This window comes from Cavia porcellus, unplaced genomic scaffold (assembly GCF_034190915.1).
Source record: "Cavia porcellus strain 051 isolate PalLab524CR breed Dunkin Hartley unplaced genomic scaffold, mCavPor4.1 scaffold_2, whole genome shotgun sequence".
NCBI lineage: Eukaryota > Metazoa > Chordata > Mammalia > Rodentia > Caviidae > Cavia > Cavia porcellus.
This window is the reverse complement of record NW_026947485.1, coordinates 114,303,986-114,331,153: the sequence shown is the minus strand read 5'-3', so window position 1 is coordinate 114,331,153 and position 27,168 is coordinate 114,303,986. Positions and strand designations below refer to the sequence as shown.

The following is a 27,168-nucleotide window of genomic DNA, read 5'->3' as shown; positions in this document are numbered from 1 at the left end:
AAGAATTTGAATTATTTTCTCTTTTAGTACAATTTTTAGAAGAGCCTTTAAAGGAAAGAGCCATTGCAGGAAGAACTCAGTTCCAGGACCATGGATGGCTCTGCTCCTTGATCCTGCAGAGGAAAATTTCCTGGGTCATTCGGATTAAATTTTAAAGACTCAATTTTACATAACTTTTGACAATTTGACTTCGTTGTTGTAAGTTAACATGAAGGTAGACCTACGGTCAGATTTTAAGAGCCGTCCTAAAGTTTCTGGATATGTGGGAGTTCTGGTTCCTCCAGGGAAGGATGATGTGGTTTCAGGTTTACAAGTTTCTGCCTGACAGGAGACTAAGAAAGTCCTTCTGGGAAGTTCAGTTTATTAAGACACCTCACCGATCATGCTAACAGAAGAGATGAATTTTAGGGGTCCTTATTCTGCTCGTTTTTGAGATTTATGTTGTTTTGTAGGTGTATATTTCAGTACCTTGTATAACTTCTGAAGCAAACTTAAATATTTCTTTGCAAATGTTAACTTTTTTGAAAATTATCCACTCTCACAAAAGAAGTGAAAGAATCACTGTGTGTCATTAAAATGTATAAAAATATGGGCATATGGTCTAGATACTTCCATTGATTTACGTGTTTGTACTTTGAAGATAAGGCTTCTTGATGACAACTGACTTTTTAAGTGAATAAAATATATGAATCTGAATAAAGATATTAAAGCAATGTGACATTTTGATAAACTGAGAACTGTGTCATGTTTTGTTCATACATGTTTGATATCTTCAGATGAGTGTATGAGGCAATGAAAAATCTATTCAAAAATTATTTCTTTAATAAGAACTCTTACAGTAGAACATGCCAGACTCAGAAAAGCAGTGAAAGAAAATTGCTCCTCATTTTCTTTACATACCCCAACCTTGTAGGTGCTTTTAGCAAAAATTTCACAAATGTCAGATGGAAAATTTCACTAAGACCTCCACTCACTTCATCCTACTGGGCCTGTTTCTTCCATCAAGGTTTGGCCTTGTCCTCTTCAATCTCATCTTTCTCATCTTCCTGATGACCCTGAATGGCAACCTGGCCATTGTCCTTCTCATCTTCCTGGATGACCACCTCCACACTCCCATGTACAACCTGCTCAGTCAGTTCTCCCTTGTTGATATTGATTACATCTCCAGGACTGTCCCCAAGATAGCTTCTGATGTTCTATAGGAAAGCAAGTCCATTTCCTTCTTTGGGTGTTGGATTCAGAGATTTCTCTTCTCAACTTTAGCAGATACACAAGGACTCATCCTGATGCCCATGGCCTATGACCCTTATGTGGCTATCTGTTTTCCTCTGCACCAGCCCATCTGCATGAATAGAAGAGTGTGTGTGTTGATGATGATGAGATCTTGGGCAATAGGTGCTGCCAACTACTGTGCTCACACAGTATACACCCTGCATATCTCTTACTGTAGGTCCAGGGCCATCAATCATTTCTTCTGTGATGATCATTTCCCAGCCATGCTGCATCTGGCCTGCATGGACAACAGCATCCTTGAGTACACCATGTTCCTCAGCACTGTCATATTTCTCCTGCTCCCTTTCATCATCCGTGTGGGAAAGTTTTCCTATGGGAAAGTTCTCCTTGCTGTCTACTGCATGCGCTCACAGGAAGGTAGGAAGAAGGCCCAGTCCACCTGCAGCACCCACCTCACCATGTTGACTTTCTACTATGCAGCTTTTGTTTACATTTATCTCTATCCAAATTCCCACTGCTCTGCAGCAGAGAACAAGGTTCTGGCTGTCTTCTCCACCATCCTCACCTGTATGCTGAACTCTTTGATCTACACCTTGAGGAACAAGGAGCTCATGGAAGCCCTGGGAAGAGTGAATACAAAGCTTTCTTTTCTGAAATATAAGTCATTTTCTGCATCAGTGTATACAGTAGATGTGTACAGTGTGTACACTAGAAAAATATTGGATACTGAAGCCTCAGAAGGTTCATGTTTAAGATTTGAAAATTTGAAGATATAGTTCCAGGGATGTAGGTCACTGGCACACCTCCTGTGTGACAACAGTGAATCTCTGACTTCAGTTCTCCATGTTAAAAAAAAAAAACTGAAGATATATTGCAATAGGGATTATCTTTTCAAGTGTGTAAATTTATTGGGTGTGCTTTGTCTCAAACTTCCAATAAATTTACTAGCCTGCATTTTTAATCAAATTGAGAATAACAATTTAATATGAGAGAAAATAAAGTGAAAAATTCAGGAAAATAAAGTGTAATTTTCAGTTGTTTAAAATGTGTTATGTGACAAAAATCTTTGATGAGTATTTTAACTTCAAAAATTTCAGTAAAGAACACATTGCTGTGAATCCCTCTCAGAATACACTCATTTGAACACATTTATCCCACCATCCATGCTAGTTTTCATACATTTTTATTAGCTGACATGCTGACCTCTTTGAATGAATGGTGGTCTAAATCATATTGTTCCTTTCTTTCAATTTTCCTTGTAATGCACAAGGGAAATTCTCCTGAATCCACTTCCATACCTCTGTGTTCAGAACTGTGTTATCCATCCCGGTCTCAGGTTACTGAGTATGACAGTACAGAGCACTGAAACCAGCTGAGTTCTGCTATCACTTCCTACACCAGGGTCTGCTGACCCATAGGATGTGTGCTCAGACACTGCAACTCTAAATAATCAAAAACAGCACATAAAATTCCCTCCCTAAAACACAGGGAGTGTCATGGGATAAAAGTAGAGGATAACACAGGAAAAAATGTGTATTATCTGTCAACGCTTCATTCCTCAGTGAAATTCACCTTTTCACTTGTATATCCACTCATGGAGCACAGAAATCCATCCATATCCCATTTAATCTTTGTAAAAACATTATTCTTTACTTCCCATGTCCTTCCCATTGTTTCCGAGAGAAAGTGTCACAGTTTTGCTCAGGTAGCTTCTAGCGGTCCTCCTGCTTCAGCCTCTTCAGTGTGGGACCCCACAGGCATGTGACACTGCAGGAAATAAATGTTTGGCGTCTGGGTCTTACTCTTGAACACAAGGAATATGACTTTATTTTCTAGGCAAGTGAATGTGAGTGTTCATCTTAATAGCTGTACGATGCAGTACATATTTACTCTGAGCTGAACAAAGGTGTGTAGAGAACACTGAGAGCAACAGCTGGCTTTTATATAACTTCTGACTCCTGATGTCTTCCAGTTTGACCTCACACCCCTGTCTCTCCATGGTCACTGCATGCTCACAGTGTGGAAGGTAAAGTTTCCGTCCTCCCTCCTGCATAGCACTCTCAGGGTGACAGCACTTCCCTGGGTTTCCAGGGACAAGTTGGATCTATAGGCAAACCCTGGTCCTCCTGCCTCCTGGCTGCCTCACTCTGTGTCACCCACAAAAATCTCTGGGCTCCCTAGAGATGCTGCCTCTCTGGTCAATCCTCAGGGTCTTGGTTCACACTCAGCTCTCTCTCCTCCTCCAGTCCTGAACTGAAGACCTGTCCCAGGGGAGCTGGAGCCCCTACCTGGAGAGTTCTAGAATGTGGAATCCTCTTTAGGCCCCTGCTTCCATGTCTAGCAGGATTTTTCCTCCTTCCTCAAAATTCAGTCCCACAGGAGCCTGGAGTATCAAACAGGGCCAGGCTTTAATGCTCAGGGCGACTTGCTGATTGTAATAAAGAGGAGATTCAGTTTTTCCAAGGTAGTGATATTAAGTGTCTGTTGATTTTGACATTGGAATATTGTTTCTGACAGGAATATTTAAAATTCAAATATTTTTAGATCCTAACACAAAAACATAGTTCAATGTTATTGATTCTCGAAGGAAATACAAAGACAATTTATTTCTTAGAAATGAGAAATGTTTATGAACATGATCATGCTATTTGTAGTAAAAATTGATGAGTAAATATTTTGTGAATGAATCAGTATAATATCCTTAATAACACCATTTTCAGTATATTTTAAAAAAATGTTTCATAATTCAATGAACTATTTCAAAAGAAATAATTGAAAGGTTTAGAATAGCATGTATGTGGTACTGAAACAGGAATCATACAGGACATCCAAATGTTAATGGAGAAATATAACATCTCCCAATCTTCTAGCTGTTTGACACGCTGAGTTCTTGTTTCCAAAATCAAAAGGTGAATTCTAAGGAACAGCAGAGGTAAGAGTGGGAAATGTTCATTGGGGGGCGAGGGATAGCTCATTCAAAAGAGGGAGGAAGGGTCTTGAGTAGGTTCCTGGGGACCCCACTTCTCATGGGAAGTTTTATAGAGCACAGTCATATGTACAATGTGGGTTACAGTTATGATCAATCAGGAAGATTATAATTACAGCTGCTTATTTACTATTGACCCACTGGGGATGCAAGTCATGCAACAAACATACGTGGAAAGAATAAAGAACTTTTAGGAAGTGATGAGGCCAGAATTCTTGGTCAGTCACAGAGGTGACTGATGTCTACCTTAACTTTAGTAGACCAAGTGTTATCCATTGTCTCAGGCCTGATCATTGTCCTTTATTTTAAGACTGCACATCCCACATGTGTACCTCTAGCCACAGGTGTAGTGAGTTTCCATCTCTGGCCCTGACTCCCTCATGGGCCTATCCCTCTGTGATGCCTACAGTATTTGTATCTATCTCAGCTTCCATAACACCCTGAGAAATGACTACCATACTGAGGACCCCCCACATTCTCTCGCGATAACATAACATCACAAAGCTTCCCTGTGGCTGCCTCCCAGATTTGATCCTTGACAAGATCACCCTACTGCCCGTCCCAGAAAACCACAGCTTCACAGGAGCATCTTGAAGATTCTCTGACCTCAGTGTGTTTGCCCTGGGCCATGCTTCCCAGGAGCCTCAGCTGTCTGTACTAATACCCTAAAATTTTCTATTGATGTGCTCCTGTTAAACTCTTAAATTTCATGTACTGTCTTGCAAACAAACTGGTAAATAAACAATATAATCAGGCAAAGGTAACCACGCATGCCCTGAATAATGCCATGGACACAAAACATTCCCTGGCATCTGAGGCAGGATGGCATGGGATGCTCCGAGGGACTCTGTCTGCTCTTCCCCATGGCACTGGCTATGCAGCCTGGAGAGCATCTCAGTGCCCCAAAGGACCCTGCCTTCCCATTGGCCTCAGGCCAGGCTGTCCTCAGTGAAGGGCTCTCTCCTTTCCTGGTCTCAAAGGACATTAACCAGCACCAAAGCCCATCATTAGCCTCAGTCCACAACACACGACAGGAATCGTGGTGCTTGCTGTTCAGGCTCCTTGGAATTCTATGCAATTCCAAGTGCAGGAAGGAGGGTTGAGAACGCACATTTGCCAGGACACTGCTCAAAAAGTTTACTCAGATGAATGACAATGCTTACCTGTGACTGGGCTAATGGTGATCTTGATGGGATTAAGAGATCAGAAGAGGTGATCAGGCTATAGGGGTGATGGAGGAAGAGTGGACTAGTACACCAATTTCATTGCTGAAATTAGAGTCAGCAGGGCAGTAGGCTTGGAGGTGGACACTGGAGTTTAGGTCTCTTGGTGATGCTCTGACCCACACACTCAACTTTGTGCACCACAGACTGTGCTGCTTTGTTTCTCCTCAATCTCTAGCTCTGAGATTCTGTCTTGAAGTCAGCTTCCCACCCAATGCAATTATGAGACAAATTAAACCTCTCTTCTTTATGGTGAGTGTGCCGGGAATATTCCCCAGTGAGCTGAAAGCTTGTCAGTGCAATAGCTAACAATGGATTTGAGATTTTCAAAGGATGGTTGTAAAGAGATACTGCAATTCACTTTACTTTTTATTTTATGGAAGGAAAAGTTCTGTTGTGTGCTTAAGCTAACTTAGTTCCAGAATCATAGTGGAAGCTGAATTTGAGTATTAGTCCTTGTGGATCAGAAACCCTAGAATGTGAGGTACAGAATACAAAAGCTCTTTGTGGAACTAATCATGAGCATGCCATCTGCAGGGGATGGCAGCTGTTGTTAGCAGAAAGAGTGAGAAGACACTGCACTGCACATTCTGTCCAGGCATTCTGATGACTCGTGAAGAACAACATCAGCACTTTAACTCCAAACTCAGAGCAAGGATCTGAGAGCCCATTTCTTTGGCCTTCTTGGACTTTGTTTGCTTTTCTTCATGCGTGGTTTCTTCCTTTTCTTTTTTCCTCTGTGTGAGGAGAGATTATCTGGGCAATTGTTATCTTACTGCTGCAACCTGCTTTCTATTTTAACTTATAAATTATATTTATAGTAAATTATATTTTAGCCAAATACCTGGGAATTGTAAATACAGTTTCAATGAGAATATGTAATGGACCTAGTGATAAAAGAGGACTATTACACGTTAACATCACCATAATCTGAAGCAATAATTTAGCTTTAAAATTTAATCGTCCTTTAGAATTGACACCGCCAAATGCCTATGTAATAGCTGTGTTATGATTTTCCAGAGTTTGTGATCAAATTCAACTTGTACCACCTTATAATGCTCATACTTTTCACTTTCCACACTTATTTGTCATTCTACTACATGCACAAACAGTGTTAGTGAATATCTAACTTAGGGACCATAGATCTGCTTTAAGAATTAAATAGGTGTGTTCTGGAGAAATAATCTGAAATATATCTTATTGAACAATCATAGTTGAAAGAACCTGGATTAATACGGATGTAACAGTACACTGTGTTCCTCACAGGCAGCCTGCAGTTTGCTTCTCTGCACACTCAGAGCAACTTTCACAATCTGAGTTTACCTTTCTCTAAAGCTAAAAACTTACTTTTACATGAAGATTTAAAACAGATTTCTGCTGGCCACATGTCCAGTAAATCAGACTATGTTCTCACTCCAGAACAAAACTGAAAGAATACCCTAACGCAATCAGTCGCTGTGCATGAGAGAAAATGTCTCTGCACATGTTCCCTATGTGTTTATGAAGTACTAGTGCATCATTGTAGAACTTTGTAGAGGTATGCAACATGGAGATGTCCAAATAAGTGCACGAAAATTCACTGTGCTTTGCAGTTTTCCTCCTACCCTAAAAACAGACACTTCGTTGCATACAAACAATTGAAAACAAACAGTGGCAAAGGTGAGACAGGGTGAGTCATTTTAGGGAGTGAAATGAAGAGCACCATACACCCCTCATGCCATCTTCCAGGAAACACTGCAGAGAAGAGAATCGCACTGTCTATGCACAGACTATGAGAACATCCTCCCTGAACTTTACTGTGTCTCCTGAGATTCTACAGGAGCCATTTCACAATTGGTGAATTCCAGTTAACTGATGAAAATGCAGACTATGTCTTAGCACAAGTAGGTAGGTTCAGATATGATTAGCTCTGTGTAGAGAGCTCTGGCTGGATTTGCAGAATCATTAAGTTTCATGGGCTCCAAATAAAACTGACTCCATCCTCAGGCTGACATGTGAGACAGGAGAGTCACCTTGGGGAAGGTCAGTAACAGGGGATACTTCAGGTGTCATACAAGGTGCAAAATGATTCATATTTCTGCAAAATGGAGTACATCAATGTAAAAACCATGTACGTATTTATTTGACGTATTCAGTTCTTTGCAGTTTATTTCACATAGAGGTTTATAAATTTGAATCTGATGTTTCATGTTCAATGCCCTGAAATAAGAAATTAAGGAAACATGTTTCTGAGAATTCAGAATCATGTTCTACCTCTATAAACTATCAGCAAAAGTCCAGGGAAAGCAGCACTACCCTGTAAAGATCTGTTTCTGGGACTCCTCTAGTCAAAAGGGAGCAGGGAGTGGAGTTCTGTGTCACAGTGAAGACTGCACGGTGCAGACTCTTGGGGGCGCTGCTCTTTGTTTCCCAGCTGTTTTCACTCAGTCCTTCTGTGGGCACCAATGACTCAATTGTGTGTGCTTCAGATCTGACGAGGATGTTACACTGCAAAAATCCTCCTTAATATGTTAATATGAGAATCACAAAGAGACATTTTCCATTATCTTGCTTGGAACTGTAAATTGAAGCTCATGAAAAACCAGCCTAAGCAATGAAATGATATGCATTAAGGACAACGTGAAGTTCATTTTAATATTTGAGCAGTGCTTGGAGAATTTTATTAACAATACTTAATGTGCGCCTGACTTACACTGGAGATCGCCGGGATATTTCTCTGCAAAGAGATCTTCCTATTAGCACATTTTGTCATTGGTAATAAGATACACATTCTCATTTATCATTTTAAATAAGACATTTTTCTATACTTATATTTGTTGCTAGATCAAGTGAATGGAGTAAAATTGCATGATTCAGAAAATGCAAGATGCCAAAATTTTAAACATAAAATAAAGCTCACTTCTGTTTAAGAAATTTTAATGTACTTTAAAATATTGAGCACCTCTTTATATTTTTTATTTTAGTACTTTATATTCATATCAATTTTGTTTTTGCTTTGGGTGATTAAAATGTGAACCTCTCAACTTATAATCTCTTACAAAAGGTAGTTGGAAGATAATTAGACAAGGTGTTTCTAAAAGTTTTAAATTTTTAAATATATTTCTGTAAGTACTGTTAATGCATCTGTTCTGTGCATGAACACATATACATTGCAATTACTCGTGCATGAAATCTTTATATCTTTTCTAGATGTGTGTGTGGACCTTGTTCTATCTGTAGATATTGGACAGTTAACTGTAAATCTCTGAGTGTGAGCTTTCTCATTCATAAGATGCCAAGCTGAATATCTACCTGAACAGACTACTAATATTAGAGTTAAATAATGCCACATCCCAAAAACTCTGAGGGATTCTTTGTGTCAATGATTGAGAACAATCAGTAAATTCCCTGCCTCTTCTTTAGGGCAGAATGGAGTACTGATCCAAGGTCTACTGCTTCTTAAGGTGAGGTGCAGACTTCACCTGCAGAATCTCCCTGCCCACTTTTCCTTCCAGAGTGAATATCGGCAATGCTGAGGTTCACATTCTCCTATTAGACAGGGATATAAGAAAATCAAAGTAAATGAAAATGATTAAATTTTGCTTTAGTCATTTACTTTTAGTGATTTCATTAAAAGAATAAAATAGCAAATACATGAATATATAAAAAGTTGTTTTCACACAATAAAAGTTTTCTTTTTATCAGTGAAACAAATTACTGAACTTGCTTTTCTGTCAGGAAGGGGCTGGAAATTAATATACACATTATGACACTGTACACAACATGACACTGTGCTATATTTTAATGGTAACACAATGAGATATGGATAATCATGTAGATGCTGAATTGACACTCATGAGATACATTCTGCACATCACATCTGTTCTGACATTTGTTCATACTTCAGTCATCATATTATCTACTTATCAGCAGTAAAATATTTATATGAATTAATCAGGATAAATTTAATACTCAGTGTTTAGATGCATTCTAATAATTTTGAAACAATTTCTTCCATTAATCTTTTTTTTGAAAATTAGAAGAGAGTCCAACAATAATGGAATATAAGATTCCCCAACGTGGCTTGAGATACTGCTTTAAGTACCTTAAAATATGTTTGTAAATCCAAATTTGGAAACAAATGTAATTTGGGGGATTTGTATTGTGTAAATGTACATAAGGAAAAGTTTATCAGTTCACCATTTCTGCATGCATGATGGGAAGACTTGGAGTAATCTAGTCTGTGGCACAGGTACTAATTCCACATCTGGAATGTTCCATCATATGAACTACAATTCTACTCATTAAGTCACATCTCCTCTTGTCTCTGTGCACTCATCCCATAACACCCATTGTTCCACTGTCTTCACTTCAGAAAAGTGAATTCATACAATATTTGTACTTTTTGATGTACTTTTTTCACTTAGTGTAACATAATCAGAGATTTTCCAAGTGGTAGCATGTGTCAATATTTGTTTTCTTTAAAAATGAGATACTATTGCATTGGGCATGCAAACCACTTACTTTGTGGCTGCAACCATGGATGAATAATTAAAGTGTTTCTGCTTTGTGGCTGTTGTGAATTATGAAGCTATGAAAAGGGCATAAAAGCACCCATTTGAGTGTTTGCTGTACCTCCTAGGGTTTCACAGACAAAGATGCTTCATATCCTCATCTGGTTTAATCTCTGCCACTTCCACTTTCTTCTACATTTTAGCAGTCACATTTGAAATGATGCCAAAAAAAATCATGAAGACTTCCAACAATTCCACATCCTTCTCAAAAATACAATTTCTCTTTGCTTTGTTTGTCTGATATCATTTCTTACTGATTGTGCAATCATATCTCACTGAGATTTAACTTTGCGTTTCCTGTGTGATTATTGGCCATGAGCATCTTCCGAGGTGGTTGCTACACATTGTGATGTCTTCAGTGCAATTCCCCAGTGAACTATTCATGATCCAATATTGAGGGAATTGTCATAAAAGAGAGGCTGACAGTCAGAATGTAAACTCAAGAGTAGAGTCCCATGATTTTGTCAAAGAAGCACGTGGCAATAACATTCCATTGTGGATTTCTAAGCAAAAGAACATCATAATGACATCTGCTGTAAGGATGTGTCACATAAAGATTGTTGGACAAAGCCCTCTAAAAAACACAGTTTCTTTAAATATGCAATATTTTGCTGAAATATTACTAGTCAGTCTGAAGAAGTAAACATGAGAGCAAAAGTCATACCATGAGAATAGGAAAATCTTATTCATGGCATGCATCTACATGTGCATTGATTTTTGATGCTTATATGTAGAATAATATAACATCAGAAGTCAGTGATTTATAATTTCACATGGGAAAGTACACTAAGCTTCCAGTTTTGAGGTTATAAGGGAAGTACTAGTGTTCTTCAAACTTTCATATATGTAAAAATGTTTCTGATAATGAACAGATATGTTATAATGCATTAATTATTGGGAGGAATAGAAAATTTATCTTTTTAAAGCCAGCAATATTATCTTCCACATTTTTCAGGTGCTAATTAATTTAAGGCATTTAACAATTTGGCTAATGGTGATCTGCATGTATGTACTCTGTGTCTGTCTTCAGGACAATCCATAGGAACACAGCAGGTAAAATTACACTCAGACCTCCACTGACTTCATCCTACTAGGCCTGCCCCCCCCCCCAAAAGAGGTGGATTTTTCTTTTCACTTTCATCATCACCATCTTCCTGATGGCCCTGAATGGCAACCTGGCCATGGTCCTACTCATCCTCCTGGATGCCCACCTCCACACTCCCATGTACATCCTGCTCAGCCAGCTCTCCCTCATGGACCTCATGTACATCTGCACTGCTGTCCCTAAGATGGCTTCTGGTTTTATGTCTGGGAACAAGTCCGTCTCCCTCATTGGGTGTGGGGTCCCAACTGTTTTCTTTGTGGCTTTAGCAAATTCAGAAGGATTCATCCTCATGGTTATGGCCTATGACTATTATGTGGCTATTAGCTTTCCTCTGCACTACCCCATCTGCATGAACAGAAGTATGTGTGTGTGATGACGATCCTGGGGTCATGGGCAAAGGGTGCTGTCAACTCCTGTGCTCACACTGTATATGCCCTGCAAATCCCTTATTCAGGTCCAGGGCCATCAAACATTTTTTTCTGTGATGTCCCAACAATGCTGACTCTGGCTTGTGGAGACATCATTGTCTATGAGTAGACTGTGTTCCTCAGCATCATCATTTTTCTCCTGATCCCTTTCACTATCCTCAAAATTTCCTATGGGAAAATTCTCCTTGCTGTCTCCTGCATGTGCTCATGGGAAGGGAGAAAGAACTGTGGTGACTTTTTACTATACACCTTTTGCTTAAACTTATCTCCATCCAAAATCCCTTTGCTCTCCAGCACAGGATAAGTTTCTGGCTGTCTTCTACACCATCCTCACCCCAATGCTCAACCCCGTGATCTATAGACTGAGGAACAAGAAGGTGATGGGGGCTATGAAAAGACTGTGTGGGAAGTTCTGCTGTATAATATTGTAGGTAATTATTGCCTCAGTGTGAGCACAGTAGATCTTCACTAGAAAAAATGTTTAATGCTGAGACTTCTTTAAATTTAATCTCTAAATTCAAAAAATTTCCTGAGGGATGTGTTGTATACATAGCTGCTTGGAATGTCTGCATTTTTATTGTCATTTGTCTTCTCAAATGTAAAGGACCTGGGGTGGGGTTTAGTTGTGTGACTTGCCACTAAAACTTGGGAGATGAAGAAAAAAGTAAAACTTTAATATTTGTAATTACAATTATGTATCATAGATCATAGTGCTCCATTGCCTCCATCCAATCAAAATAATAACTTGTTGATTTTATTGATGAGTGGAAAATATTTTATTATGATAGAGAAATGAAATGGAAAATGCAGAAAACTTTTCAAAATCATCAGTGGTCCTACACAATTAATGAAACAGATTAGGAAAATAAATAAAATGGTAACCGATATTAAAAAATCGATCACTTAGGAATTAATCTAGTAGACGAAATGAAAGAACTCTATAATGAACACCATGGAAGTCTGAAAAAAGGAGACTAAAGAGGATGTCAGAAAATGGGAATATATGTTCTGTTCCTGGATATTCAGAGACAATGTTGCCAGAATGTTTGTTCTGAAGGTACTCCTACTCCTTTAATGCAACTGTAATTCAATTATCAGTTTTGACAGAGCTGGAAACAATAATCCTATGTAGATATGGAATCCCAAAATTTCCAGATTAACCAAAGGAATACTCAGCAAACAGTAAAGCAGGTAAAATAAACATTCCAGATTTTAAGTTATGTTACAATTTTACATATCTCACAGGTGGATTATTTTTACTCAACACATGAATGGATAAAGAAAGTAGAGAATTTACACAAAATGGAATATTATTCTTCTTCCATAAAAGTGGATAAATTCACTCATTTGGAGGAAAATGATTACGCTTTGAGATCATAATATTGAACAAAATAAATCAGACACACAATCTTAAATATTACATGGATTCTTTTGGAAATCAAATTACAAAATAAACTAAGAGCAAATCAAACATGAAAAAAAAGGAAACATGGAGAAAGATCTTGTGTGACTGACAAGGAAACCAAAGCACTAACGGGAGGCTCAGGAAGGGAAGAAGGAAGCATCAATAGGACTAAGATGTATCACCTCTACGAGTCAGCTTTCCACAGGGAAGGTGATACCTATGCACCACAAGTATGGAGTAATATGCAGTGTGGAAAATGAAATAAGTTTTTAGCTTCTCATATGTGAGGTTACTGAAAAACTTTTACCTTTAGAATTCAGAAAAAAATTTGGCAAGAAATTTGAAAATACAAATATTTTCAAATTAATTTTAACATCAATTTCTATGGTCCAAACAATGTCATTTACTCGAGGACACAAATTTTATTCACTTCAAGGAAGTCTAAGAGTTAATTGAGCACTTAAGGTAAAATATGCAAAAAATATTGATTTTTGAGTATTTTTTATAATTCCTTATCATACCTATACTAATATCATGTATTATGGATTTTATTGCCAAAACATTAATCTTTTATGTGCATTTTGAAAGGAAATGAAATAATTGGAAACTTTACAATATCATTTGTGTGATGCTCCAAGAGTTTCTGTTTTTATCAAACACATTACATTATGTACTTTAATTCTGCAACAATAATATGAAAAATAAATAATACAAGAAGGAAAATCATAACCACACATGCACTGAATTACACCACGGACACAAAGATGCCCGGCATCTCAGAGGCAGGACAGGACGGGATGCTCCCAATGATCCTGTCTGCTCTTCTCCACAGCATCAGCCCTGGTGGCCAGGAGAGATCTCAGAGACCATAAGGACTCTGCCCTCACCTTGGCCTTGGGCCAGGCTGTGTCCTCTGTGACTGGCCCTCTCCTGTCCTGGTCTCAGTGGACATTCCTCAGCTCCATAGCCCATCCTTAAACTCAGGCCACAGCTACAGAGGGAGAGGTTTCATGGTGCAGCTCATTCTGCTTGGAGGTGTCTGCAATGCCAAGTGCAAGAAGGAGAGGTGAGAATGCACATTTGCTAGGACAGTGCTCCAAAACATTACTCAGATGAATGATGGTGCTCACTTGTGACTGGGCTAATGGTAATCTTGATTGGATTAAGAAATCAGAAGAGGTGATCAGGCATGGGGGTGATGGAGACAGAGTGGACTAGCACACCGATTTCATAGCTGAAATTGGAGTCAGTATGGAGGTGGGCTTGAAGATGGATGCTGGTGTCTGACTCTGGAGCTTAGGTCTTTTGGTGATGCTCTGACCCACACACTCAGCTTTGTACACCACAGACTGTGCTGCTTTATTTCTCCTCAAACTCCAGGTGTGAGATTTTTTCTTGAATTCAGCTGCCCACCCAGTTCAACCAGAGACAAATTGAACCTCTCTTCTTTATGCTGAATGTGACTGGAATATTTCCCAGCGAGCTCAAAGCTGGTCAGTGCAACCGCTAACAATAGAATTGAGATTTTCAAAGGATTATGGTAAGATGATACTGCAACTTACTTTATTTTTTAATTTTTATGGAAGGAAAAATTCTGTCATGTGCTTAGCTAACTTAGAATACTATAATGCAATCAATTTCTGCATATCAAAGAAACTGTCTCTGCATGTATTTCCTTATGTGTTTATTAAATTCTGTTTCATCATAGTAGAATTTCCTGGAGGTATAAAACTTTAAGAAAAAAAAAAACTTTAGAAGTCTGAAAGCACACAACAATAATGACTGGTTCTGCAGTCTTGTTCATACCCTAAACACTCGTCCTTTATCACAGACAAAAAATTAAAATCAAAAAGCTGCAAATGCGAAACAAGACCAGTTGTTATTAGTGAGTGAAATTGTAAAGAACATTGTGCTCTCTTCATTCTGTCTTTGGCATAAACCACAGGCAGCATTACAGAAAGGGGCAAGCACATAGTCTTCATGTTCACACTGTGAAAACAATCCTCCCTGGATTACAATCTGTTATCTGAGCTTTTCATTAACCATTTTATAATTGGTGAATTCCAGTTACCTAAGGAAAATGTAGGCTGTGTCTTAGAGGAGATAGGCAGGCTCAGGTAAGATTAGCTTTGTGTATGGAGCTCTGGTGGAGTTTCCAGAATCAGTAACATCAAGGCCCTTATCATAAAACTGACTCCATCCTGAGGCTGACCAGTGAGGCAGAAGCGTCACTTAGTGGAAGTTAGGAACAGTGGATAGTTCAGGTGTCATGCAAAGAGTAAAATGATTCAGAGTTCTGTAAAACAGGTTGTATGGAGGCTAGGAATTTAGCTCAGCGGCATAAGCACCTGCCTTGCAAGCAGGCAGTTGTGAGTTTGATCCCCGGTACCGATAAAAAGGAAAAAGATAAAATAAATAAATAAATAAATAAATAAATAAAATAAAAGTTTTAAAAAATGGTTGCATGATTCCTGAATGTGAAAAATGTATACTTATTTATTGGATTAGTTTTCAGATATTTGACAGTTTATTTCATATATAAGTTTTTAAAGTTGAATCTGGTTTCACATAAAATGACTTGCACTGAGAAACTGAGAAAACCTGTTTCTGAGAAATTCCGAGTCATGTTCTACTTCTATAAACAATCAGAAAAGGTACAAGGAAAGTAGCATTACTCTGTAAAGATGTGTTTCTGGGACTCCATTAATCAAAAGCAGAGTGCTGCAGTGAAAACTGGTCAGTGCACATTCTAAGGGGCACTGCCCCTTGGTTCCCAGCTATTTTCACTTTGTTATTTGTCACCAATGACTCAAGTGTGTGTTTTTTAGGTTTTCCTGCTATGACAAGGATGTTACTTTGCAAAAATCCATGTATTTCATTTCTATGAGAATCACAAGAGACATTTTTAGTATCTTATTTTAAATTCTGAATAGAAGCTAAAACGGCAATCTATGCAGTCAAATGACTTGCGTCAATGAAAATGCAAAATTTGTTTTAAATGTGGGCAGAACTTGGAGAACTTTATTATTGATGCTTAATATGCACCTGACTTAACAGTGGACTTCACAACAATGTTTCTGTGCAATCAAATCTTCCTATTAGGACATTTTGTCATTGATAATAACATACAGATTCTTACTTACACTTTTAAAAAGTCATTTTTCTATGAGCATATGCATATTGTTGCTAGAAAAAGTAAAAGGAGTAAAATAAAGTGATTTAGTAAACACAATGCCAAATTTTATCAGTAGAATAATGTCACTTCTATTTAAAGAAATTTTAATATGCTTTAAAATCTTTGCTCACTTGTCTATATTTTCTGTTTTAGTATTTTGTCTTCTTTTCATTTTCTTTTTATTTGGAGTTATTAAAATGTGAGCCTCACTTATTTTAGCATTACTAACTAAAGATACTTGAAAGATAATAGACGTGCTATTTTTAAAAATTTTGAAAGTGCATACATGTATTTCTTTAAATACAACTTCTCTGTGCATGAAACCTGCACATTGCAATTACAGGTTTGCATTAAATCCCATTTATATGAAAAGCTTATATATGTTTTTGTATGTGTGTATGGATAGTGTTGTATCTGTCACTACAGAATATTATGTCGGCAATGCTGAGGTCCATGTTCCACTATTTGACAGGGATATAAGAAAATCAAAGTAAGAGGAAATGTTTAAAATGTGCTTTAGTTAGTTCCCTTTTAGTAATTTCTCTAAAGAAATCAAATAGTAAATATACAAATATAGAAAAATTATTCTTGCATAAGAAAAGTTTTTTTTTTTTAATTAGTGAAACAATTTGATGACTGAAGGTGCTTCTCTGTCAGGTACAGAGCTGGAATTTCACATACACAACATGATACTGTACACATCATGACACTGTGCTATATTTTAATAGTAACACATCAGGATATGGATAATCACGTAGATGCTGAATTGACACTCATGAGATACACTCTGCATATCATATCTATTCTAGCATTTGTTTATTTTCCAGTCATATTATCTACTTCTTATCACTAAAAAATAATTATATGAATTAATCAGAATAACTTTAATCTAATATGCTTTGACATGGATTCTAATATCTCTTTGGAAAAATTCTTCTATTAAACTTTTATCTGCGAATGACAACAAGGTCTAGTAATAATGGAATATAAGATGCCCCCACATGGCTTGAGATACTGCTTTAACTACCTTAAAATATATTTGGAAATCCAAATTTGAAATAATTTTAGTCAATATAATTTCGTGACTTTTATATCACAGTAAAGTTGTGCATGTAGATTTCAGGATTTTACTATTTGTAAGTGTACATTGGGAGGTATCGAGTAACCTACACTGTAGCACAGGTATTAGCTCCAAGTCTGGAATATTCCATCATATGAACTAAAACTTTGTACTACCTGAGTCACATTTCATCCTCTCCCCCTGTGCTCAGCCTGGAACACTCATGATTATACTCTATTTCAGTAAAGTAAGTTCATGCAAAGTTTTTTCCTCCTGTGATGGGCTTTTCTCACCTAGTGTAATGTCTTCAGTGCTTATGCATGGTGCAGCATTTGTCAATATTTCTTCCCTTTACAAACAGGAACACTAGCCCACTGGGCACACACACTACATTGTTTGTGGATAGCACTTTGGATTCGGAATTAGTGCATTCCTGCTTTGTGATCCTTAAGAATTTTGATGCTATTAAAAAGAGCATAAAAGAATAATTTGATGGTCTGCAATACCTCCTAGGGTTTAACAGCCAAAGGAGGTATCAATACTTCATATTCACATCTCATTTAATCTCTGAATTAAAGCTACATGATCCTGTATTGGCAGTATCATTTGAAATGAGGACGAAAAAGTGCAGAGATGTCCAAATATTCCACATCCTTTTAAAGAAATAATATCCTTTGTTATTTGTTTCTTTGATCACATTTTCCTACGGAATGTGCAGTGGCATCTCACTGTGATTCACCATTACATTTCCCATGGGATTATTGACCCTGAGCATCTTCTGAAGTGGCTGCTACACAATGTGATGCCTTTTCTGCAATCGTGGAGAGCACTGTTAGCGTTCAGATACCGAGGGAGTTGTTGGAAGAGAATGACTGATGCTTGAAGTTAAACTCAAGAGCAGGAGTCACCATGAATTTATCAAAGAGGTCTGTGACAGGAAGATTCAATTCCAGATTTCTATGCAAGTGAACACAATGACATTTGAATGAAGGAAATTTCACATGAAGATTGTTGGGTAAAGACCTCTAAAAAAGAAATACGTTTTCTTTAAATGAGGAACAGTTTGCTGAAAAGTTACTAGTAAGTGTGAAGAAATAACTGTGAAAGCAAAAGTCGCACCATGAGACTAGGAAAACTTTTTCATGACATGATCTATACTGCACTTGTAATATTAATAATGTAATATCAGAATTTGATGATTTATAAGTTCACAGGAAAACTAAATTGGTCTCACATTCTTCAGATTATAAAGGAAGTACTCGTATTCTGTAATTTTTGATGTTTCTAAAAATGTATTGAGAAAAAAATAGTTGTTTCATAAAACATCAATTTATGGGGGAAAATAAAACTGATATTTTTAAAAACTGGTAAAATCATTTTATACATAATTCAGAACTAATAAACTTTAGAATTTAAAAATTGGCTAATAGTGATCTGCACATGTACACTCTGTGTCTGTCTTCAGGACAATCCATAGGAACACAGCATGGAAAATTACACTCAGATCTCCACTGACTTCATCCTCCTGGGGCTGTTCCCCCCATCAAGGCTTGGCTTTGTCCTCTTCACGCTCATTGTCCCCATCTTCCTGATGGCCCTGGCTGGCAACTTGATCATGGTCCTACTCATCTTCCTGGAAGCCCAGCTTCACACTCCCATGTACGTCCTGCTCAGTCAGCTCTCCCTCATGGACCTCATGTACATCTGCACCACTGTCCCCAAGATGGCTTCCGGTTTTCTATTTGGGAACAAGTCCATCTCCCTCATTGGGTGTGGAATCCAGAGTTTCTTCTTTGTGACTTTAGCAGGTTCAGAGGGACTGATTCTATTATCTATGGCCTATGATCGTTACATGGCTATCTGCTTTCCTCTGCACTACCCAATAGTTGTGAACAGAACAGTGTGTGTGGTGTTGATCCTAGGATCTTGGGCAATGGGTGCTGTCAACTCCTGTGCTCACACAGTATATGCACTGAGTATCCCTTACTGCAGATCCAGGGCCATCAACCATTTCTTCTGCCATGTCCCTGCAATGCTGATGCTGGCTTGTAGGGACACCAGGGTTTACGAATACACTGTGTTTGTTAGCACCATCCTCTTTCTTGTGTTTCCTTTCCTGGGTATTGTGTGTTCCTATGGTCGGGTCCTGATCACTGTCTACCGTATGCGCTCCCAGGAGGGCAGGAAAAAGGCTTATTCCACCTGCAGCACCCACCTCACTGTGGTGACTTTCTACTATGCACCATTTGCCTATACTTATCTCCGCCCAAAGTCTCTCCAATCTCCAGCAGAGGACAAGGTCCTGGCTGTCTTCTACATCTTCCTCACCCCAATGCTCAACCCTGTGATTTACAGCCTGAGGAACAAGGAGGTGATGGGAGCTTTTGGGAGAATGACTCAGAGAATGTGCTCTATGAAAATGTAGGAAAATTTCTGCTCCAGTTTCCTGGACTCCAGTGCATGCCCATTGTGTAATGTGCAATCGGTAAAAAGTTAGTTTGTACCTACAATAACTAAAAATTTAGAAAGTGAAAAAGTACTCGTGTGGAAAAACAGTCTTGTAAATGTGAATAAGTAAAATATCCATTTTGTGATCTATTTTCTACCAGTTTTGAGTGTGTTTATTTTCTTGTAGTCTGTTTTCAATGAGAATTATATTTTAAATTAAAAAGTAAATTGTCCAGATGGAGTTGTATGCTGGATAATCCTATGCTCTTGATTCTTCTGGAGAAATGTGTTAAAATGGTTTTTCTGCTGCGAACTCTGTAGTATTCTTTCAAGGAGCTCTTTTTCTTACCATGCATGTTGCTTCCTGATTTCATTGCAGATCTGTCAGTTACCAGATCCTTCATCCTGCTGGTTCAGACTTTCTTCCTACCACCACTGATACTAGGGCCTTCCCCGTGTGGTTCCTCAATGTAGACTTGCATGACACATTGTCCTGGGCTCTACGCCTCCAGATGGTTTTCTGTAGGAGATTACCATGGCATCCAGGGCTATCCCCATGAAATTCAGTCTCAGCTGGATTCCCTGAACCTTTCATGTGTGGAGGAATCTATTATACTTTTCAGCATTTGACATTTTGGGTGAATATTACAAAATAAATTATGTGTCCAGTATTAAACATATTTCCTTGTGAAGTTGACTATAACAAAACAGGTACTGAGAATGGGGTCATTTCTTCCATTTTGACTGGCCTTGTGATTGAAGCTCTTTTGGAGTTAACTTCGAAAGATATTGAGAGACTTACCAAGGGGGCAGCCCAGACATACTGTGAACCATGTGAGGAACTCTGTTTGGAGCCTAGAGGTTCAGAGCATTGATGGAAATGCTGCTGGCTGGGCAGTGGCTCAGGAAGCTTCTACCGAGCGGGGCTGCATGGGCTGCTGGATCTCAGATGGTGTATGTTGTGCTTTTTCAGAATCTCAGTGTTCATTTATGTTTTGTTTAGAGATGTTGTCAGGGTCACAGAAAAATTTCAGTGCAGTCCATTCTTTAAAAAGTGGCACGGTTACTGCTCAAAGCTTTTGGCTGGATCTATGCTCGAAATTAAGAGTGAAGAGCCGGACGGGTGATTTGAACCATTTGGTCAGAGGGAAGTACGCAGTGAAGCTGTGGATTCTGTGAATGAAACAGAGGAGAAACTGATTGTTGAGAAGGAGCTGGACAATGGGAAAATGACCTGAGGCCTTTCACTGCAAGGAAAGAATGGACTTACATACAGAAGACCCCCAGGCAATTCTTAGTGTTTAGTGTTGGCATGCCCGGTTCTAAGTATTAATGAGAAGCAAGAACTATAATTGTAATAACTCTCTTACTGTGATTTAATGTAGTTTTTTGATATATGTTTTTAATCACATTATTTAATCAAACTATTGTGATTTGAATCTTAAAGTTTGAGCACTGTTTCATTATTTGCTTTTGGTGTGAAAATGAAAACAATAGGAAATATATGTATCTATATGCATACATATATATATATATATATATATATATATATATATATATAATTGTTTTTTTAATGTAATCTGAATAGATCAAGATGTGTTAACTCTTCACCAAATTGCCACTGGAAACTATGCTTTAAAAAAAGTGCCTGGTTAGGAAGTCCACCCATGGTAGATTGTGCTGTACTAAACTTCAATGGTCAGTTGTGACAGCAGCTGAAATGAATCAGCATGGATCTGTGAGTGGATCCAACCGAGGGTTGCTGTCAACAGTAAAGAAGCAGAATCCATGGAGAAGCCCGAAAAAGAGATGCAACCCTCGGGGTCATCCCCACAACAACCTGGTCCCTCCAGCCAAACCCTTCCTAAAAACAAGTCAGACACACTGTCCCTGTCTTCCAAACACTTCCCAAAGACCTCTTTGTAACTAGTGAGGCTTTCCAGGGACATGTGATATAAACAACAACAGCCCCAATATGGAGCTACTGAGGGAACCAGTCTGAGGATTGACTGTCCTGCTCAAAGGGAGTGGCAAGGAGAAAGCATAGGATGGAAAGACATTCGAACCAGAAGGACAGCAGAAATAAGCAATTCATCTTCTAGCATAGACTTAGGGCCATTTCTGTGAGAAGAAGAAAGTAATTAGAATTTGTGCTGGGTTTGACAGGAAATCAGCTGTGCCACGGTCCAGTTCACACAGAGGTCACAATGGAAGCTCTGGGGGGAACTGGTAGCTGGGGAAAGGACACATGGAAGAGGGCAGTCATGAGACAGTAAGAGCAGCTGGAGCTGGCTCTGGCAATGGAGAGCACAGCCTTGAATCATGGAGGCCCGGCCCCTCAGCACAGCTGGCTTCCAAAGAGGCACTGAGGTGTCCTGTGAATGATGCTGCCAGCTCTCCCTTTGCATGGTGATCCTGAATGGCACCTTCTCCTGAGCAAACAAACAAATATCCACCCTAGGAATAACCTTCTATGACAGCCCAAACCCATGAGCTGTGGTCAGATGACGAAAAAATCAGTCTTAAATTTATGCTCACCTATGTTCTTATGGAACACCAGAGAGTTAGTTGGGGAGGAAATTCTGTTACTTTGTATTTCACCCAGGTTTAAATTCTGAGGAAGAAAGTTCTCTTGGAAAACCCTGAAAATGCTGAATTTTCAATAGTAAGCACTGAACACAAAGAATGCTTATATATTCCATGTGAGAGCTGTTTTCATGGTTCTTTACATTTTCTGCTGTTTGTATTTAAGCACATTTTTCTAATGTTTACATTTCAGCTCTGAGTATAAAGTTAGTTTTAAGGCAATTGTGCCAATTATTCCTTTTTATTCTAAAAACCTTAATTCCTTTGGCAACAGGATACTGTAGATACAAGCACATTGTTGCTTACCTGAGATCTGAAGCATTGAATATATGGAAATTTTGTCTGAGTTTCAGCTATTTGTGTTCCCACAACTTAATAGGAGAGCTGCAGACAGTAATTAGCTGGGCTCTGTGCTCAACTCATAAGAAGTCCTCAGTACATGGAATTCCTTCCTCTATTCTGTAACTTAACTAGGAAGCTCCAGACCCCAAGAAATCCAGTTTCTTGTATATAAACACAGCCTTCAGGAAGAGCACACTGTGCAGTTTCAGGAGGCTCAAAGAACCTCTGTTTACTCATTAAACCACTCATCATGTCTAGTTTGTTATGGAATGCTGTACGGTGTGAGCAGTGAAGGCTGCTATCATAGTGAAACTGTCTCTCCAAAATTCCTCCTTTAGCTACACCTAACATACATCTCTCCTGTTCACTAACATCATTTAGACTCACATGGTGAGAACTCTCTAACTTTGTGCTTTGAGAGGCGAAACAATTCTGTCATGGCACCATTCTCTGCAGACTGTTTCTGTGCCGTAAAGTTTGCCCTATAGAGTGGCACTGCAGGGCAGTGTAGCTGGACCATGTCCCTTGCCAACAGGCACCACATCAAGTGAAATATGTGCCCTATATCAGAAGGCTTTCTTCATCTGTCAAAATCACTGGAGAAACCACCAAGTACCAGGTGCAACAATTGCTCACTGTTCCTTCCTCTGATGATTCTAAGCCCAAATTGGAAAACAGCTTCACTGCCCTCTCTTCTGACATAGCTGGATTCATGTTGATTAGTTAAAATTTCATCCTTCACAATTTTCTTGTTCAAGCAAAAGCAGAGTAAGACATGTCACAATTGGTTCCCTCAGGCTCTGTATTTCATATGCTGAAGGTTATCTCATCAACCCCTCATTATCCCAACTTTTCTTCTAATTGATCCATAAAGTCCACAAGGACCAAGCCTCATATAACTAGTCTTCAACAATCTAGAGATAAGCCAATTCAGAGTTTAGAGCCACCATCTCCCATCACTGTGCTGTATTTAGTATATTTCCAGAATTAGACCAAGAAGGGATGTTCTTGAATACTGGAGAACAAGATCAAATGACGGGAGAGATGATAGACGATGTTTATTGAAATCCTCACATTTTGTAATGGACCTAATAGTTAAACAGTTTGAGAAATACTTCTATGTGTTCTGCTAAGTAGAGGAAGAACTGGCATTAGAAAGTTTCCTCTCTGCTCCTTAGTCAGTTTTTGGAGAAACTTATTGGTAAATGAGACTAAATTTCACTCTACTTTGACTAAATGAATTTGACTATTTGTGAAAGAGTATTCATTTAACCCATGAAAATGTTATTCTAATCAATAGTTTTATTGTGCTGAGAAGTTAAGACTTCGTGAAAAAATGAGTAGTTAGACTTAAACAAAAGTGTCTAACCCATGAAATTCAACAATGAGAAAGAATCTGTGTTGGTAAATTAGTGAAAAGTTATTTTGTGATCAAATTTTTAAAGCTGAGTCAATCTGACTGATGTTTTAGTCAAAGGAGAAGAAAGTTCTGGGTATTGTCTGTTGCAGAACTGTTACTGAGTGAATCAATGTTTATCTCTTAAACCCAATCACTGGACAATCAGAGACATAAGTCGTGAAGTTACTTCTCATACATTCTTCTGCATTGTTGTATGAATTACTTTTTCATCACTGAGAAACAAAATGAATACCTAAAGTGGGGAGGCTCCTTCGGCTCACAGTTTCAGGGAATCCACTGCGTGGTTTACTGGATCCATGGCAGAAATGCACATTTCAAAGGCATCGCAAAAGAGAGCTGCTCAAACAATGCAACCAGAAATTGGGAAGAGAGAAGGGAGAAGTCAGGGGGTGAACACACCCTTCCACCTCACTGCACAGTAACTCGCCTCCCAGCGGTCCCATTCCTTAAGAGCACATTCAGCTATGAACACATGAGTGGATTAATCTGTTGATGCACCCCATTCCTCCATTAAAAATTGCTTTCCAAAAGCCACACCTCTGAATATTTGAGACATTGGGGAACATTTTTTTTTAAATCTAAGCAATAACAATTGTTGTATTTTACCAGAGGAAGAGAGGGTAAAATATTATTTGATCTGATTGTAAAAATAAATAATGATGCATATAATAGAAACATGATGAAATTCTACTCTTCACAAGTTTTATAGCATTCAGCATCAGAAATGAGTAAGTTATAAATAAAAATAGGTAGTTTTACTTTTCCTTGCATTTTCATTTTGATAATTACTTGTATCTACTGTAAGAAATAAAATATATTATGACAGTTACACACAAGAAAAGCATGTTCCCTGATCACATATCCATCTTATTACTCACTCTTTCCCTCTCTCACCCTAATCCCCTACCTTTATGTTACTCAGAAATCACTGGAACTAATTTTTGGTCAATGTTTTAAAAGGATTAGAGATGTTAGTTATGGGACTAAGAAAGAGGTAAATACAGATTGATGGGAGATGCTGGCAGGAGCCCATGAGACTAACATTCTAGTAACAATGCATAGATTAAGGTTAGGATTATGGTGTTCAGGCTGTGAATGAGGACTCTATTGGTTATTGGAGTAGCAGCCAAACATGCTACATTTTTGACAAAAACTTGGCTACATTCTCTCCATGTCCCAGTACTTTGTGTGAGCTGAAAATAAAGGTGATGGAGTGAATGATTCTTAGATAAAATTTCAAGGCAGCCTAATGTTTAGGCTGCTGCATGGATACTATTGGCTTCTTTCAGTCAGATTTACAATAAGAGAACTAAAAAGCAGCCAGCATTATCTGCCCATCATCCCATCATTCTTGGAAGCTGTGGAAGGAGGATTGCACATCCCATCTCAACCTGGGAATTGATCAATACACAGTTTAAAAACAAAACTAAGTAAAAAGGACTGGAGATATAGTTGAATATGAAAGTCTTGGATTCAATATTTAGCAATAATACCACTAATAATAATAATAGTAGTAATAATAAAATGTAGCAGATATAACAATTTTGGTACTTGAATTGAAATTACTGGCAATTTTGGAGTCAAAATTGCGTAGTTTATAAACAGATTGGTGTGATTGTAGAATGCAAGACTGCTTTAGAAAAATACAGAAATATTAAATATGGGAAAGAAAGCCTCTAAGAAAATGGGAGGTTGCTTTGTGTGTCAGAGGAGAATCTGGAAAGGACTATTCAGCAGTCAGGGAGAGGTTGTAATTTGGTCAAACTTAGAGTTAAATGGTATCCTTGTTTCTAATGATATGGGTGTGGGCCTTGGGGAGCTATGTATGTGTGGAATTTTATGTCTTAGATCTCAAAAGCCTCCCAAAGTCATCCTGAGTTCCCAGTAAGGCTAACGCAGCATGAGTGGGTGATGGGGGAGCCCTCTTGTCACCATCTCTGTCAATTGATGGATAACTAACTGTCGTGTTGGATGGTGGGGCCTGCTTAGAGGAGTGGTTGGTGGAGATGAGACCTGGAGCTGTGCATTCTCATCCCGTTCCGCTCTGCTCTCTGTAGCTCCTGGCTGTCAGGCATCATGCAGGTTTCTTCCAAGGCACCATCTATGTCTTGGTGCCAGCCCACGAAGCAAGGCCTGAATTTTGAAATCACAAGGCAAAATAAATGTCTCCTCCTGTAAGTTGTGACAGTAAGTTATTTTTTCCAGGAACAATGAAGTGTCTGATACACTTGATAACAGCCATTCTGAACAGTGTGAATATCAATATGGTTCTTATTTGCCTTTCCCCAATAATGAAGGACGATGCATATCTTCTTTCTGAGGTGTCTGATTAGCTTGTTTTTCCATTTTTAACTGGATTTCTCATTCGTTTCTTTTAGGCTCTTCGAGTATTTTCAGAACTCTTTTTGTTTACCCTTGGTCAGATGAATGGAAGGCAGAACTCTCCACCATAAGTGTCCCTTCATTCTCTGGCTTATTTCCTTTGTGATGCGAAGGGTTTCTAAAGTGATGCATTCACATTGCTCAGTTCTTTCTACTATTTTTTGAGCTGTTGAAGTTCTTTTTAAGACATTATTGCTTATACAAACACCTTAAACTATTTCCCTGTATTTATTTCATAGTGTTAAGTCTTAAATTGATTTTATTTCACTTTCTCTTGATTTTATTTTCTGTGTTAAAATAATTCAATTCCTTGCCATGTTGTGCAGATGCATGCCTGGCTTTACCAGTACCATTTTATAAAAAGACTGTTTTCTGTAATTTCTGTTTAAGCTTCTTTGTTGATAATCTGACAGCTGGACATGTGTAGGTTTATCATATCCTCCCTTCTAGTCTATTGATTTACATCTACTGTATTGCAAACATCAGGTAGTTTTATTACACAGGTTCCATAGGGTCATTAAAAGCTTTGGCTCTTCTACATAATCTATGTTCCTATGTGAGTTTTAATAATTTGTTTCTAATGCTGTGAACAAAAATCTGGCATTTTGATGAAAATTATATTGAATATCTAGAACATGTATACAAAGCAAGTTACAATGATTTCTAACTTTAAAATTATACACAATGTTTGAAGTATGAGAATAAAAACAAAGTACAGAAGCACAGTGATAACTTTCCGCCATGATGTTAAAATCACTATGCCTATATCAGTATAAATCCTACATCAACAGTAATGAAGATATAATCATATATACTGTAATA

At 38.3% G+C, this 27,168-nt stretch overlaps 1 protein-coding gene and 2 pseudogenes across 1 annotated transcript; all 3 read left to right on the top strand.

Moving 5' to 3' along the window:
• Window positions 1–944: 944 nt before the first annotated feature.
• Window positions 945–2,009, top strand: LOC100725267 (olfactory receptor 2L3-like; annotated as a pseudogene).
• Window positions 2,010–11,058: 9,049 nt separating this feature from the next.
• LOC100725537 (olfactory receptor 2L3-like) lies at window positions 11,059–11,959 on the top strand (annotated as a pseudogene).
• Window positions 11,960–18,654: 6,695 nt separating this feature from the next.
• On the top strand, window positions 18,655–19,593 carry LOC100713615 (olfactory receptor 2L3-like). The gene has a single exon (XM_003479752.3). The coding sequence runs from the start codon at window positions 18,655–18,657 to the stop codon at window positions 19,591–19,593; it is 939 nt and encodes a 312-aa protein (XP_003479800.3).
• The last annotated feature ends 7,575 nt before the right edge of the window (window positions 19,594–27,168 follow it).